General features: G+C 32.1%; 1 protein-coding gene across 1 annotated transcript; it reads left to right on the top strand.

The window, feature by feature from the left end:
• The first annotated feature begins 5,445 nt into the window (after positions 1-5,445).
• Positions 5,446-8,144, top strand: LOC112284347 (dioscorin DB3S). The gene is made up of 7 exons (XM_024524072.2): positions 5,446-5,758; positions 6,154-6,347; positions 6,601-6,713; positions 6,830-6,950; positions 7,182-7,343; positions 7,692-7,742; positions 7,895-8,144. The coding sequence occupies exons 1-7, from the start codon at positions 5,461-5,463 to the stop codon at positions 7,955-7,957; spliced, it is 1,002 nt and encodes a 333-aa protein (XP_024379840.1). The 5' UTR covers positions 5,446-5,460; the 3' UTR covers positions 7,958-8,144.
• Positions 8,145-13,514: the final 5,370 nt, after the last annotated feature.

The following is a 13,514-nucleotide window of genomic DNA, read 5'->3' as shown; positions in this document are numbered from 1 at the left end:
TTGAACTTCTTGGTAGATATCAAGTCTGTATTCTGTGTCCGTGTCACTATGATGATAAGATAAAAGGGCACTAATATTATGTCTTCAGTAAGTTTTAAATTATTATATCAAGTAATATAAAGATAGTTAAATCTTATAAAATTAATATTAGATTTAATCAAATATTTAAAGAAATAATAATGAAGAGACCAATATTGCCAACTACAAGCTATATACCAACACTATATATGATCTTTCATGAAAAAATTTCCATTTTAGATGCACTGAGCTCATCTCCTATATCATTATTCATAACCAACTTGTAATCTAATATACTTCTATTACTATTATCTATATCATCTTCTACATTATTATGACAATTTTCAAAGTCCATAATTTGATATTTGTAATAAGATCAAAAAACTTCAACTTGATTTGGTAACTTTGCCATCTTCATTGAGATTTTTGCTAGTACTATGGAAGATGGCAAAAATTTGATCTTTAAAGATGCTATACAAAATCTATATTAGAATATTGCAATTAAATCCAAATACAATTAAATCTAATAAAATCACACTTAAAACTTAATAGAATTAACTTTAAAAAAAACTCTTATAATTTTACAATAGATTTTATAATTAAAATTAAAGATAAATATTGAAGCTGTCTACTATAAAGCTTGATTAATTGCTCGCAAATTCTAATAAAAACATTGCATTGATTATTAAGAAATTTTAGTACCTATTTTCAGATAGGAATCAATTTAAATAATAGTTAGTACTATAGCTTACAAAAATTGATAAAATCCATCAAATAGATGCCTAACAAGTTTCTTAAATAACCATTTAGATGAAGAGGTTTGTTTTGAATAATCAAAAGGATTTTTTATACCAAGATACAAACATAAGATATGTCATCTTTATTACACACTCTACAAGCTCAAATAAAGCTCGAGAGTCTAATATGCTTATATGAACCACTACCTTTGTAGCTGAGGTATACATAAGGCCAATATTATCCTAATATCTATTATTAATATAGTCATAGTAGCACTATGATTTTTTTATATTAATAATATTCAAAATATTTTATCTCTTTTTAAAAATCATTAATTAATATTCAACAAAGTGATCTCAAACAACAGCCAACTTCCTTTCTTTTACTAAAGACAACAAAGATTGTGCTATATGGCTTATAAAGGCCAATATGGCCATGGAGCAATATATACATGGTATAGTAGGTTGTACTTCAAATAATTTCATTTTATGTGGTATAATTAAGGACCAAAAATGTACCATAAACCAATACAAAAATATCATCTATGAACTTCAATTTTTTTATAACATACTAGATACAAGCTTGAAGAGGCATAAGGCACAATTGTAGCTTACAAGGCTATCTATGACATTATAGACCAATAGATTGAACCATTAGAAATATCCAACAAAAAGACTAAATAATGCCATAAGAAACTTCTTGCCACAAATATTTAGTTATAACAAGAGATATATAAGGTTAAAGAATGGAGAGGGATGATTGTCAATGAATTGAAGTAAAAGATTCAATAAATAGAAAAAAAATGCCTTCTCTTGAAAGCAGTCCAACAAAATTTTGAAGCCAATTGCATTAAGTGGATTCAGAAGTTAACATTCATCATTACCTTTAATGCAACATGACTGGTGGAACAAAGTCTTGATACTTAAGAAGCCAAAAAAGATGTCTTTATATAATAATATATTCCAAATGTGATGAATAGATTAGAGTTACAAGACAAAGATGAAAGATGAAAACTACAAGAGATAAGAATAGATAAACAAAATATTGAATCTATTAGGATAGTAATTAAAATACCTTCTCTAGGAAAACTTAGATCTTTCAAGTCACAACCCTTAGCCTATGGTTCCATCTCTTTAGCTACAAATTCTAATCTTAAAACTACAAACAAAGGCAGATGGTGCAAAATCAAATGTTGTCTTAATAATTTTATTCCTTAGTTTTAAGAAATACAAGGATAGTTGCAACAAAAAATAATTCCTAATATTGAATAAAGAATTTTAAGACAATAATGATGATGAAAGAAATGATGCCACAAAATAAGAAGTGATGAACAAAGCAGTATGAACTTACTTTTAAAGCAATCCAAACTACACCTATTTGTATGAAGATTTGGGTGAAAAGATAGAATATTCAATATGCAACCAAATAATAGAAAAAATAGTTTTTGATATCTATACTCATACATCAAAAATCAAAGATTTTTTTTTTGTTTATATTATACTATAGCCAAGGCCATTATTAAATTAAACAAAAAATAACTACCTTCTTATCAAGTAGTAAAGTATTCTAGCAAGTTCCAAAAATCTTATTCATTAACCAATAGATGCCCTCAAAAGTCAGATAAAATAACATTGCAATACATCTAAGAATAAAATGCAAGCTTTCAACAAGTATAAAATATTAGCATCTTAAAAGATGTTAGCAGTCTTTAGAAAAAGACATAATAAAAAATGACTATGATATAATAAAAAGATAGGATAAAAATACAACTAGTTGCAGCATTGTCTTAAATTTAAAATAGAAGTAGTGATTATGATTTTTTTTAGGCATTATAAGAACCAATAAAAAATATATATAATTATTATATTTATTTATTTATTTATTTTGAAAATTAGATGTTTAACAATGAGTAAACATCACAAGCTTATTTATTAAGTTTTTAGAAATATTTTCACTAGACAAAATGATGTGATATTTTTTAATTGAATAAAAAATAAAAATAAAAATAAAAAAAAAAAAACTTTGGCTCATTGTCTCTAACATACTTATGAATTTGGTGGTGTTTCAAAATAATATCCTATTATAGAAAGTATTTACATCTTAGGTGCATCTTTATATTGTAATTATTGTTGTACATGGTGCCATTGATCAACAAAATCCTAAAATAATAGTTATCTATTACATAACACAAAGATTTATAGATGGGCAAACTATTTTGATATCAAAAAACATCTTGGTCAATGAAATCAATGTTATCATTGAAAATTACATTCTAAGCTATGAATACATATTTTTGTGAGTGGATATTATTGCTTCTTAAGATGACCAAATAATAACATATGGACCAAAGTTTTCGAACATCATTACAATTGTAAGTGTTTTGTCTTACTATTTGGTATTGAAAATTGAGGTTACTATAATATTATTGTGCAATTTAGACCTAGCACGTGGTCTTTGCAATAAAATACACATTGTTGTTTAATAACTTGGATGTTGACATACATTACTTTTTTAATATCAGATTATAAATTGACCATGTGATATTAAAAACAATTTGCTAAGAAATCTTTATTATAACTTGATTTGTTTTCATTGCAATTGTCAATTTTATAGAAGGCTCTTCATTGTAAATTTATTTGACTTTATTACAACTTCATGGCAACTTCATATGCCTATTATTGTAATTACATGATTTAAGATGGTTTGAAAGGAAGAAAATACAAGGCATTGAGCCTAAAATGGCTACCAAAACTACTACCTTTATGTAGTGATGGCTATTAAAATCAAAGCAATAAAGGTTGTTTAAACAAAAAAATCAATAAAGATCAAAATTGTGTATATATTTTATTTACTATTTCAATGGTCATTTTCTGATAATAAAATATATGTATTATAAAATTTTCATGATTGTGTCTTTTTTGTACATTCAATGGACATAAATTATTTAAATCAAATGTACTAAATATTAACCAAGCCAAGAGTCTATCAACTTCATAAACTTAAAAATATTTGAAAAATCAAAAATTATATAAAATATTATACAATTTAGTAATATATATTCTTTAAATTTTATAATATTTTGTGACATAGTGAATTATATCTATAAAATATTTAGAATAGACTCAAAAGTATGGAGGCAAAAGCAAATAAATGGATGAAATTCTTCAGTCTTTTGCAACAAATTTTGGCTTTTTAAACTTGTATTGGTTGTTTACAATTTTTAAGTTTACACTATCACTCAACCATAAACATATTATGCAAGCTTTTGCAAATCCTAGAAGCATTGGATATGGTTGTAATTAAGAAAATATTCTGATATTTTCAAATTTTTGTACTATTTGTTTAATCACTTGACAAAATTTATTCAAACCAAAAAAAAAATTTAAATAGACAAATCCAAAAAATTTAAACACTTAAATATATATAAAATATAAATATTTGATTGAAGCAAACTAAATTTTTTAAGACGAAGAAAAGAAAATTTAGGAAAAGTTGGAAACTTTATACAAAATAAGTGTGTACTTATAGGATAAATGATAATTATACAAAGAAAGTTGGATGGATAAATGATGATTATACAAAGAAAGTTGGATGGAGGAAATGTTAATTTTGTAAATTGAAATTCCAAAGTTCTAACACACGTTGGAGGAAAATAATGTAAATCTCATGACTTTATGACAGTAATATCATAGCTTTGATATGATTTGAAGTAGAGACCTTCCTGCTTTGAGAATGGCGCAAACATATTGAAAACTATGTTTGCAAATAAAAGCATGAAATCTGAAAATGTGTGTTTTAGAACACTAATATTAGGGACAGCTGGAGATATATGTAACAGTTCATGTTTTAACGTGTTGTCTGAAAGCAGTCAAATATAATGAAAATATAAAAAAAAAAATATTAATTAAAATGTGGGAAAGAACTGGAATGTTCAATAAACGTTTATGAACATAAACATCCACATTAATTAATTTTGGGACAGAAAATAATGGCAAAGCTGTATTTATCAATCTGCATTCAGTTCCATGAAAATATTTTAAGAAGGTAAACACTCGCCCTATTATTATCATTTGAAGCGTTTCTACCTCATAACTAAACATTGCTGCATGATTGACAAATTTCGAGTCCACATATTACTATTTTAATATCCGATTACATATTCTACACATATCCAAAGGACGCTAACCGTAAAACAAAGAATATTGTATTACAGTAATTTATCATTAAATTCACAACAAACCGGAACATACGATTCACCTTTTAAAAAGTAACCCACTTACTTCAACATGCTATAGTCACAACAAATGGTGCTACAGGCTAGAAACACACTTTTCACTTCAATTTGCGAAAGACTTGAATACGATCCAAAAGATACCACCCGCCCACCCGAACAGGAAACCAAACTTAAGTACTAACAATAAAACAGAAAATAACAAGACATTGAATTCACTCATCTAAAGTAGACAGAAGTTGGGATTCTGGTGGGTGTCACGTAGACTGATGGTTCACAGCATGGTAATGCAAATGGAGAGTTGGCAAGGAAAAGCAAAGTGGAAACAAATTCAATCTGGAATGGCGCCGTGAGCTCAGCCTCGTCCTGGTTTCCATGTACTGTGCAGACATGGTAAGGGACGACGAATCACGCATGCTCAATATATTACCATATTTAAAAAATAATAATAAAATAAAAACAACCCAGTCCCCATGCACTGCTACAAAGGGGCCAGGGAGAAGCTGGACAAGGCACACGATTACACTAGCACTCTTGCTCCGGCTTCAGCTCGCTCTCATCGACGCAGCCACCTGCGGTGCAACAACAGTGTTGGATTTTCTACTGTGGCATCGCCGCTTCTTTGCATCATGAAGAGTGCCGCTGCTGCTGGCTTGACCGGGGCTTGCCTGCTGGTGACATGGGTTCTGCTCTGCTGCCTCAGTTTCCCTGGGACTGTGTCTGCGCAAACCTGCCCTCCTGTCAACCCCAATTGCTTGACCTGTGCAGTTTGTGAGCTCACTTTCGCCCTACTCAGCTGCCGATATGACAGTGTTCGGAGTTCTGGGTCATGTAGGAGACTGTAGGAGTTTCCTGTTGAGAAGCCGATTGGCATGCTCATGTGGGAATTTACAGTACTTCGGTCATACGAGTTCGTTTCTGTTGCATGTGATCGTGCACAGGCGGTTCAAACCTCGTCGTGTGTCCGTCTTTCGTTGCATGTATTCCATGAGGCATCCATCTCCAGTTATGGAGCTGCCTCCTCCGTGACGCGTTCGGGAGTTCATATGGTTCCTGCGGTTCATATGATGTTGACCAGTGCTGTGAATGAGACTCACTGCCTTTGTTCTTTCCTGATCTTGATGTAAGTCACGTTGTTGCTGACTAAATTTGTTTCCAACGCGCAGCTTACAATTACAACCTAGGCACAACCGACTGGGGCAACCTTCCATGCTCCCAGACGTGCGGGACTGGACTACTTCAATCGCCAATTAACATCGTTCCAAACAACCTCATCCCCAGGATCAACGGCGATTTGACCAGGTCATACACCCAAGCGATTGTCACAGCTGAGATATTCACCGACGGGAAAACCCCAACGGTTTGTCATGAACCCTGACGATTCCCTCACTTTTGCTGCATGCATCGGTTAGCGCGCTGAATCATCGTCTTCAACAGTCCTCCTGAACGCCATTGCACTGTGATGCCAGTCGCTTGGTTGCCGTATTTGCAGCATTCCGTTTGTCACTTACACCCCTGTCCAGTGGGCCAAGCCTGACGTCCACCTTATTCACGAAGCTTATATTTTCGGCTTCCAAGCTCATCAACCTGTGGTTGTGTGTGCTTCTGTCCAGGTGGAAATAGTATCCCCGTTAAATGCTGGTACAATCACAGTCGGTGGCATCACTTACTTCCTCCGCCACTTCCACTTCCACATTCCGAGCGAACACACGGTTTTTGGCATCAGGTACGCACTACCAATTGCACACCTTGACCCTCATCACCTTCGTTTTGGAAAGGCAAGGGAACGGGAACAAAGAAGAGCATCCACTGCTACTAATGGTTTTCAATTGTTCCTTCCAGGCAAGAGATGGAGCTCCACCTAGTGCACACATCCATTAATGTAACTCCACAACGCACGACAGTAATTGCTGTGCGCTTCACCTTGGAAGAGGCTGATGACACCAATAGCTTCCTGGCTCAGGTAGGGAATGAACTCAATCCACCTCGCCACCTCACGCACCCCATGTCGAATCTCTGTTCCAGCTCCCTCATCATTTGCATGCGTTGACGGCCTTCGCCATGACCTAGACACAACATCCACGGACTCGAGGGTCAAGGATCCCCTGTATGTACAGTGCTCAACCAATAGGTAGAACAGGGAGTGCCTGCTTTTGCCTACCCATGGCTTCATGCCACGTTGGTTGCTGTGCAGTTCTTCCCCCAGTTGCCACCAGTTACTCAACCAGTGACAACCAGGACAACCATCAGAATTCAGCTGCCTTTCAAGGAAATCAAGGGTGCCTACTACCGCTACAACGGCTCTCTCACCACCCCTCCCTGCACAGAGGGCGTTAACTGGGCAGTCATCGCAAAGGTAAGCCAGCCTCTTGTCGTCCCATTTTGACTCCGAGCGTTCCATCTGTCACCCTCCCCCAGGTTGATCTGGTTGCTAAGGTGTGGGAAGGTGTTCCCCAAACCTCCAACACAGCTAGTCATAACGCAGGCTCCAATGCACACAGTCAAGGAACATGATCTAAAGCGTAAAAAGTTCTACGGTTGTAATTTTCGAGCGGCTGTTTCTTTTTTCTTTTTATTTACTGACGAATCAACTTGGCGGTAGAAACTTAGCTAGCAGTGCTGATATGTAGAGAAAAGTCGCCTGCACGTGACACGCTTTGGGTGATGACTAATGTTACTAATGTGGGTGGGTTTGTGTTCGCAGCTTGCGACATTCTCACCTGCGCAATTCAACCAACTGCGAGCAGCCATTCCGGTACGTGCCGCAACTGATAGAATTGAGACGTCAGGGAATCGGAATTTGCAACTTGAAAAATGAAGAATTTAGAGTTGTTGGTTTTATTCGAAAATGGGTGAGTCAATATCACGGTAGCTCATGTCACAAGTGCGTTTGCGTTGTGATCGCAGGTTGACAATGCTCGCCCACTGCAAAATGTGAATGGGCGACCCGTGACCTTCTTCGCCTTGTAAACACAGAAGCCGATCTGCATGAGTTTCAGTCATGCATAGGAACAATACTCACCATAGTGAACTGGATAAAAACGTCGATCGAACGTGTGATATTTCTGAATAAATTGTAACCCTTGGGTAATTTGAGGTGTTTGTGGTGACTCCGAACACCTGACACGATTTAATATATGGTCGGATTTTTCCCTTTCATGAGAGACTGGAGTAGGTATATGTTGAAATGAAACGTATTCATCCATGTGCCACGCAAAAGAAGAAAAGGAACGTACTCATCCACGTTCTGTTCCAGAACATTCAACACTTTGGACAAAAGAATTACTGTTTCATCGTGTCTTGAGATAACAACAACGAGACATCGTGTCTTGAGATAACAACAAACATCGTGTCTTGAGATATCGTGTGCAAAGCTTAGTCTTCCAGATGTAACCCTAATCCTAATTTAGAACAACTGAGAATTTGATTAGCCGCTGCTAATCTGTACTTTAGCTCGAACAGTAGAGACATTAATCATGGAAGCAAAATAGAATGTACTGTTGATTGCATTGTTGGTGTTCTGTGAATCTCCCTTAGTTTTATCATGGTATCAAAGCGTTAGCTGATATTTTCTTACTCATAAGAGAACAGTCAATGTAATGTGCTTTCAGATGAGCAAGATTGTTGAGTGAACCTGGTGAGTAATACTCCCACTGTGAAACAACATTCGGGAGAGGAGTAAGGAGTATCTCGAGCAGATCAACTACAATCAACTTGGATGCTGAAAGTTAGAATGCCCATTTAGGAGAAAGGAACTAACTATATAAGGAGGAGCAAGTTACAGCACACATGGAAATCAAAGATGAAGATGTTACAAAGGTGCAAGAACATGTGGGATATAGTCAAAACTAAAACCCTATTTTCATTTCAAATTGGAGGAGTTGAATACACCAAGCTCAAGTTGTGACAATGTTAGAACTGTGATGGGATGGGATGATGTCAACAAATGTTCCAAGCAAGGTGGTGCAATTAAAAATTACAAAGTGTTAGCATCCTTACAAAACAATACTAGATTTTACAAAGTTGTGATGGTAAAAGCTACTAAGATAATCAGTAGTAGCACTACAATAAAAATAGAATATTAAGTGGTGGTTAAGAAATTCATAGGGTCATAAAGAACAATCAAAGAATTTTGATGCTCTCTTGAATTGGGACAATGGTTGTCTATGTAGTGGCATGTTGAGTGCCAGTTTTCACCAAGTCTTGTAATTATTCAATTTGCATATATGACTATAGATTGCTTTGCATAAAAAATAAAAGAATCCTTGGTTTTATTGAAATTAGTACATATTGAGTATAGTTATGATTTTGTAAAGTATTTTTTAAGGATATGATTCTCAAAGGAAAAAATCTTCAGTATACTCTTATATTACTTAAAAGAATTTGAAAGTCACTCAAATATGATATAGTATTGAATTAGAATGGCTATTGCTAAAAACAAAAAATCAAAAAGTCATGAAATAAAACTAAGGATTAGAAAGGCATTGAAAAGAATTAAAAATACTTCTTTCTTGGTTCCATATATACTCTTAACTAAGAACTATGTGGCGATGTCTTATAGGACCTTTAAAATATTTTGACTTTATAAGACATATATCTTAACTTATAGAGCAAGTTTTCTATATGTATGCCACATAATTATCTTGTTTTAAAAGCTACTAATATGTGATTTTTGATTAACAATATTTTATATTTTTTGACAAAATCTTTATCTATAAAACATGTTAAGGCTCTTGAATCTAACAAAGCTAAGACTTTGTGATTTTTTGGTCCTAAATAAACTTTTATTATAAAATAAGGTAAAGGATTTGAGAAGAAAATATGACCTTTACTAAGAATTATGCAAGATTCCAGCCACATGGTGCCTATTGTAAGTGAAGAAACTTGTTTTTTGATACATTGTCTTCTTTGGCAACCATACTTCTCATTTTGTGGTTACATCATTTCTTTGGACAATATTAAGTAGTATGTTTAGCTTTTTTACAATATAAATATAAACCTTCTTAATATTGTTGAGACTTTTTTTGTTCCATGAGGAATTTGAAATATACCATATCAATTTGTATTGGTTTTGGCCTTGATGAATAAGTTTTTAAAAACTTGGAAGCTATTGTCATTATTTGATTTGTTCCTCTTCAACCAAGTCTTTATTCTTGACATCTCTGAAATATTCAATTATTACATGTAATGGCTTAAGTAATAAATTATTTGAGAGATTTTACCTTTGGTATTGTAAATAATTAATCTTTGATATTATCCTTCAATCCATATCAAAATTGATTGATAAGGGCTTTGTCATTCCATTCCATGCTACAAGCGGGGTTTTGGAATTCATCAATATATATAGTGACTCATTGTGATTCTTATTGTAAAAATAAGAGCTTGATCTCTACTACTTTTTTTGATCACTTTCTCTAAATGTGGTCGTAAATACTTCTAAAAATAAATTCAAATCATAAAAGAGTCGTAAATATTTTTCTATTAAATATGCAAATCAAGAAAGAATACTTATTAATAGAAATGTGCCTATGAATCCAACTTGTGTAAATCCATTAAGATATTAGAAGAGATGTAATCTTAGATAGAACTTGACTTGTTGTAGAAATCTTTGAAATTTTGATCTTGTTCCATCAAACTTCTCAAGCATATTAATCCTTATCCTTGTTATACTTGTAGTAATAAAATTTCTTGGATTTGGTTGTGAAATCAATCTACTTACTTCCTCCAACTTTACAACTTTTTGATGTGGACTCTAAACTTCTTGCGTAAGAGTAGGAATAGTACTTCCATGATTCATATTGGAAATACATAAAATTTCTACTCTTAGAATATTAATAAGCTCATAAAGATCTACATTAATTTCAAATCTATTCTCACTTTTGTTGAAAGTAGCATCCATAATCTTTTCTTCTATAGACAACTCAAAAAGATTCAAAATGTTAAATTAGAAGAGGATAATCTGCAACTTCTAATATCAAATGAAAATTTAAACAAAGAAGGATAATTCTTTATCTTTTAAGAAAAGATCAGTGTTAAAAAATAAGATTGTTTTAATAAAGGTAGATAGTCCACAACCTTCAAAATACAACAATAGAAGTGAGATAATCTATTCACTTTTAAAATAAGATAAAAATAATAAGTTATCACTCTTGTCAAACTATAAAAGATATGAATCTTGAAAAAAAAATCTTTCCTTACACTCTTGTGATACTGAAAAGAACTAGAAAGTCATTCAAAGATGATATAATATTAAACTAGAATGGCTATTCTTAAATATAAGAAGACGAATAAGTCTTGAAACAAGACTAATAAGTCTTGAAACAAGACTAAGGATTAAAAAGGCATTGACAAGAATAAAGAAGATTCTACTCTTGCCTCTATATATACTCTTAACTAAGAACTATGTCGTCGGGTGGAGAGAGTTTGCCTCAAGAAAGCACTGGGCTTTTCGTTGCCACTAAATGCTCAATCAAGTCTAAGATATTAAAGTTCTAAGTTTATATATATAATTTCTTCTTTTGAGGCAATTATATCAAAACATAAGCCTAAGTACAAAAAAAAAATTCAAATATATGATAAAATATCTTAAAACCTTATATATTCTTATAGAATTTTTTTTTTTCAAACTTCAACACTTCATATCTTACGATCTAACCATCCAAACAAACTAAAATTTTAATAAAGTACTGATATACTTTCAACAACTATCAAATCAAATTTCAACTAAAAATTCATTACAAATCTTGAAATATTGCCAAAATCCTAACAATAGCTTCAAATCCTTGCTTACATACACTTGCATGCAATTTTCTTTATATCTCACAAACTAAATACTAAAATACCATGAAAATTTGATATATAGCTTTTTAACCTAATAATACATACTTATAGAAATTTTGAGCTAAAAATTCGTCCAAAAACTCAAGATATGGCTCCAACCATTATTATTAATAAAACAAGTCACTTATTGTCTTTGAATTACATATGCTATTTTCAACGCCTTATAACTCCTTCATCTAAACTTAGAATTCATCAAATAATATTTGAAAAGTGTAGCTAAAAAAGTGTTCTCTCCAATCTTAATTGTCAATCCTTTGATGCTCTCCATAAATGTATGTTATGATCCAAAGAGTAATAGTAGATATGAAATTGACACCTTAACTTTGAATACTTATAATTTCTTCATAATAACTCCAAATCACACAAAATTTATACCCAAACCATATCCGAAAATTCAAACTTACTAATTTTAGCCTCTAAAGCTCAAATAATCTTGAAAGAAAAACTTTAATTCCTAATAAGGCCTCGAGCAGCCTCTTTGAAGCCTATTAGGCATGACATTTAACCAATAGGAATGAAGATTTTCATCCAATGCCTTCATCCAACCATACCTTACTTTCATCCTACCCAATAAACCTCTTAATGGTTTAGACTTTCATCTTTAGATTCCAACCTTCTCTTAAGCTTTATACTAAATATCTAAATCCTATATAATATAAATACTATAATCAAAATAGATAAACCTCCAAATAAATATTCTTAAATCAACTCTCTTTAAATTTACTTACTAACCACTCTAATTCACATCAAGACTTACAAACATAATATATGTTTTAATTAATTTTTATATATTTTAAACAACTATAGTACGATAATATAGCAATGTCCTATTGAACCTTCAAATCATATTGAAATTCTAAGACATGTATCTTAACTTATAAGACAAGTTTTTTATATATATCTCACATAGTTATCTTGTTTTGTAAGCTATCAATACGTGGTTAATTTATTGACCAAGTTTCTAATCTATCAATCAACTACAAATACATATAGAACTTAAGCAGTGTCTATCAAGCTCTTAGAAAGCTTCTCTAGAAGGTATTATAAAATTAACCTAATCTTATCTATTTTAACCTACTTCAACTACATCATATGGATATTTACTAAAATATGTATGTATATCCAAGATAGTGTCTCATATTTGTTCAAAGGCAGTATATGATTCTTTAGATGTATTAATAAACCATTCTATCAATTTGTATTATCCACTGAAGCATTTCTAACTATTACCACTTGAGGACAAATATTTTGGCAACTATACTAGAAATCGTCATCTAATTTGTGATAAAAGATTTTATATATGTCAAATAAGGCTATCTACTTAAAAATAAGGCTAAATAAATAGCTAGTACTAGGTGGCATGGCTCAAAAATAGAATATTTTTACAAGAAAAGGTAGTAAATAAAAACTACTTATCAATCATATAGAAGCATGCGAAGAAAGTTTGGAAGAAGATGAAAAATCAGCTATGAAAATTCTAAAATAAATTAAGCATCAAGCTTTGGCCATGAACATTAAAAATATAAAAATGGATGCAAGCATACATGATTTTATAATGAGGTCATAATATCAAAGTACTGTTACGGATATACTCATGTAAGCTAGTAATTACATATACAAATAGGTAGAAGTAATTAAAAGTAGGTAAAAGTAAATTAATTCTATAGTATTTAATATGGAAGCTTCT

This window comes from Physcomitrium patens, chromosome 7, assembly GCF_059467195.1.
Source record: "Physcomitrium patens ecotype Gransden chromosome 7, ASM5946719v1, whole genome shotgun sequence".
NCBI lineage: Eukaryota > Viridiplantae > Streptophyta > Bryopsida > Funariales > Funariaceae > Physcomitrium > Physcomitrium patens.
The sequence above is the reverse complement of the archived record's forward strand: the minus strand, read 5'-3'. Positions and strand labels throughout refer to the sequence as shown.

Bases quoted from the DNA above. Each gene is read 5' to 3' on its own strand.
- LOC112284347 (XM_024524072.2), top strand. From the start codon at position 5,461: ATGCACTGCTACAAAGGGGCCAGGGAGAAGCTGGACAAGGCACACGAT. The intron at 5,759-6,153 runs GTGAGCTCACTT...TCCAACGCGCAG, and splicing joins TTGCTTGACCTGTGCAGTTT to CTTACAATTACAACCTAGGC. The intron at 6,714-6,829 runs GTACGCACTACC...TGTTCCTTCCAG, and splicing joins CACACGGTTTTTGGCATCAG to GCAAGAGATGGAGCTCCACC.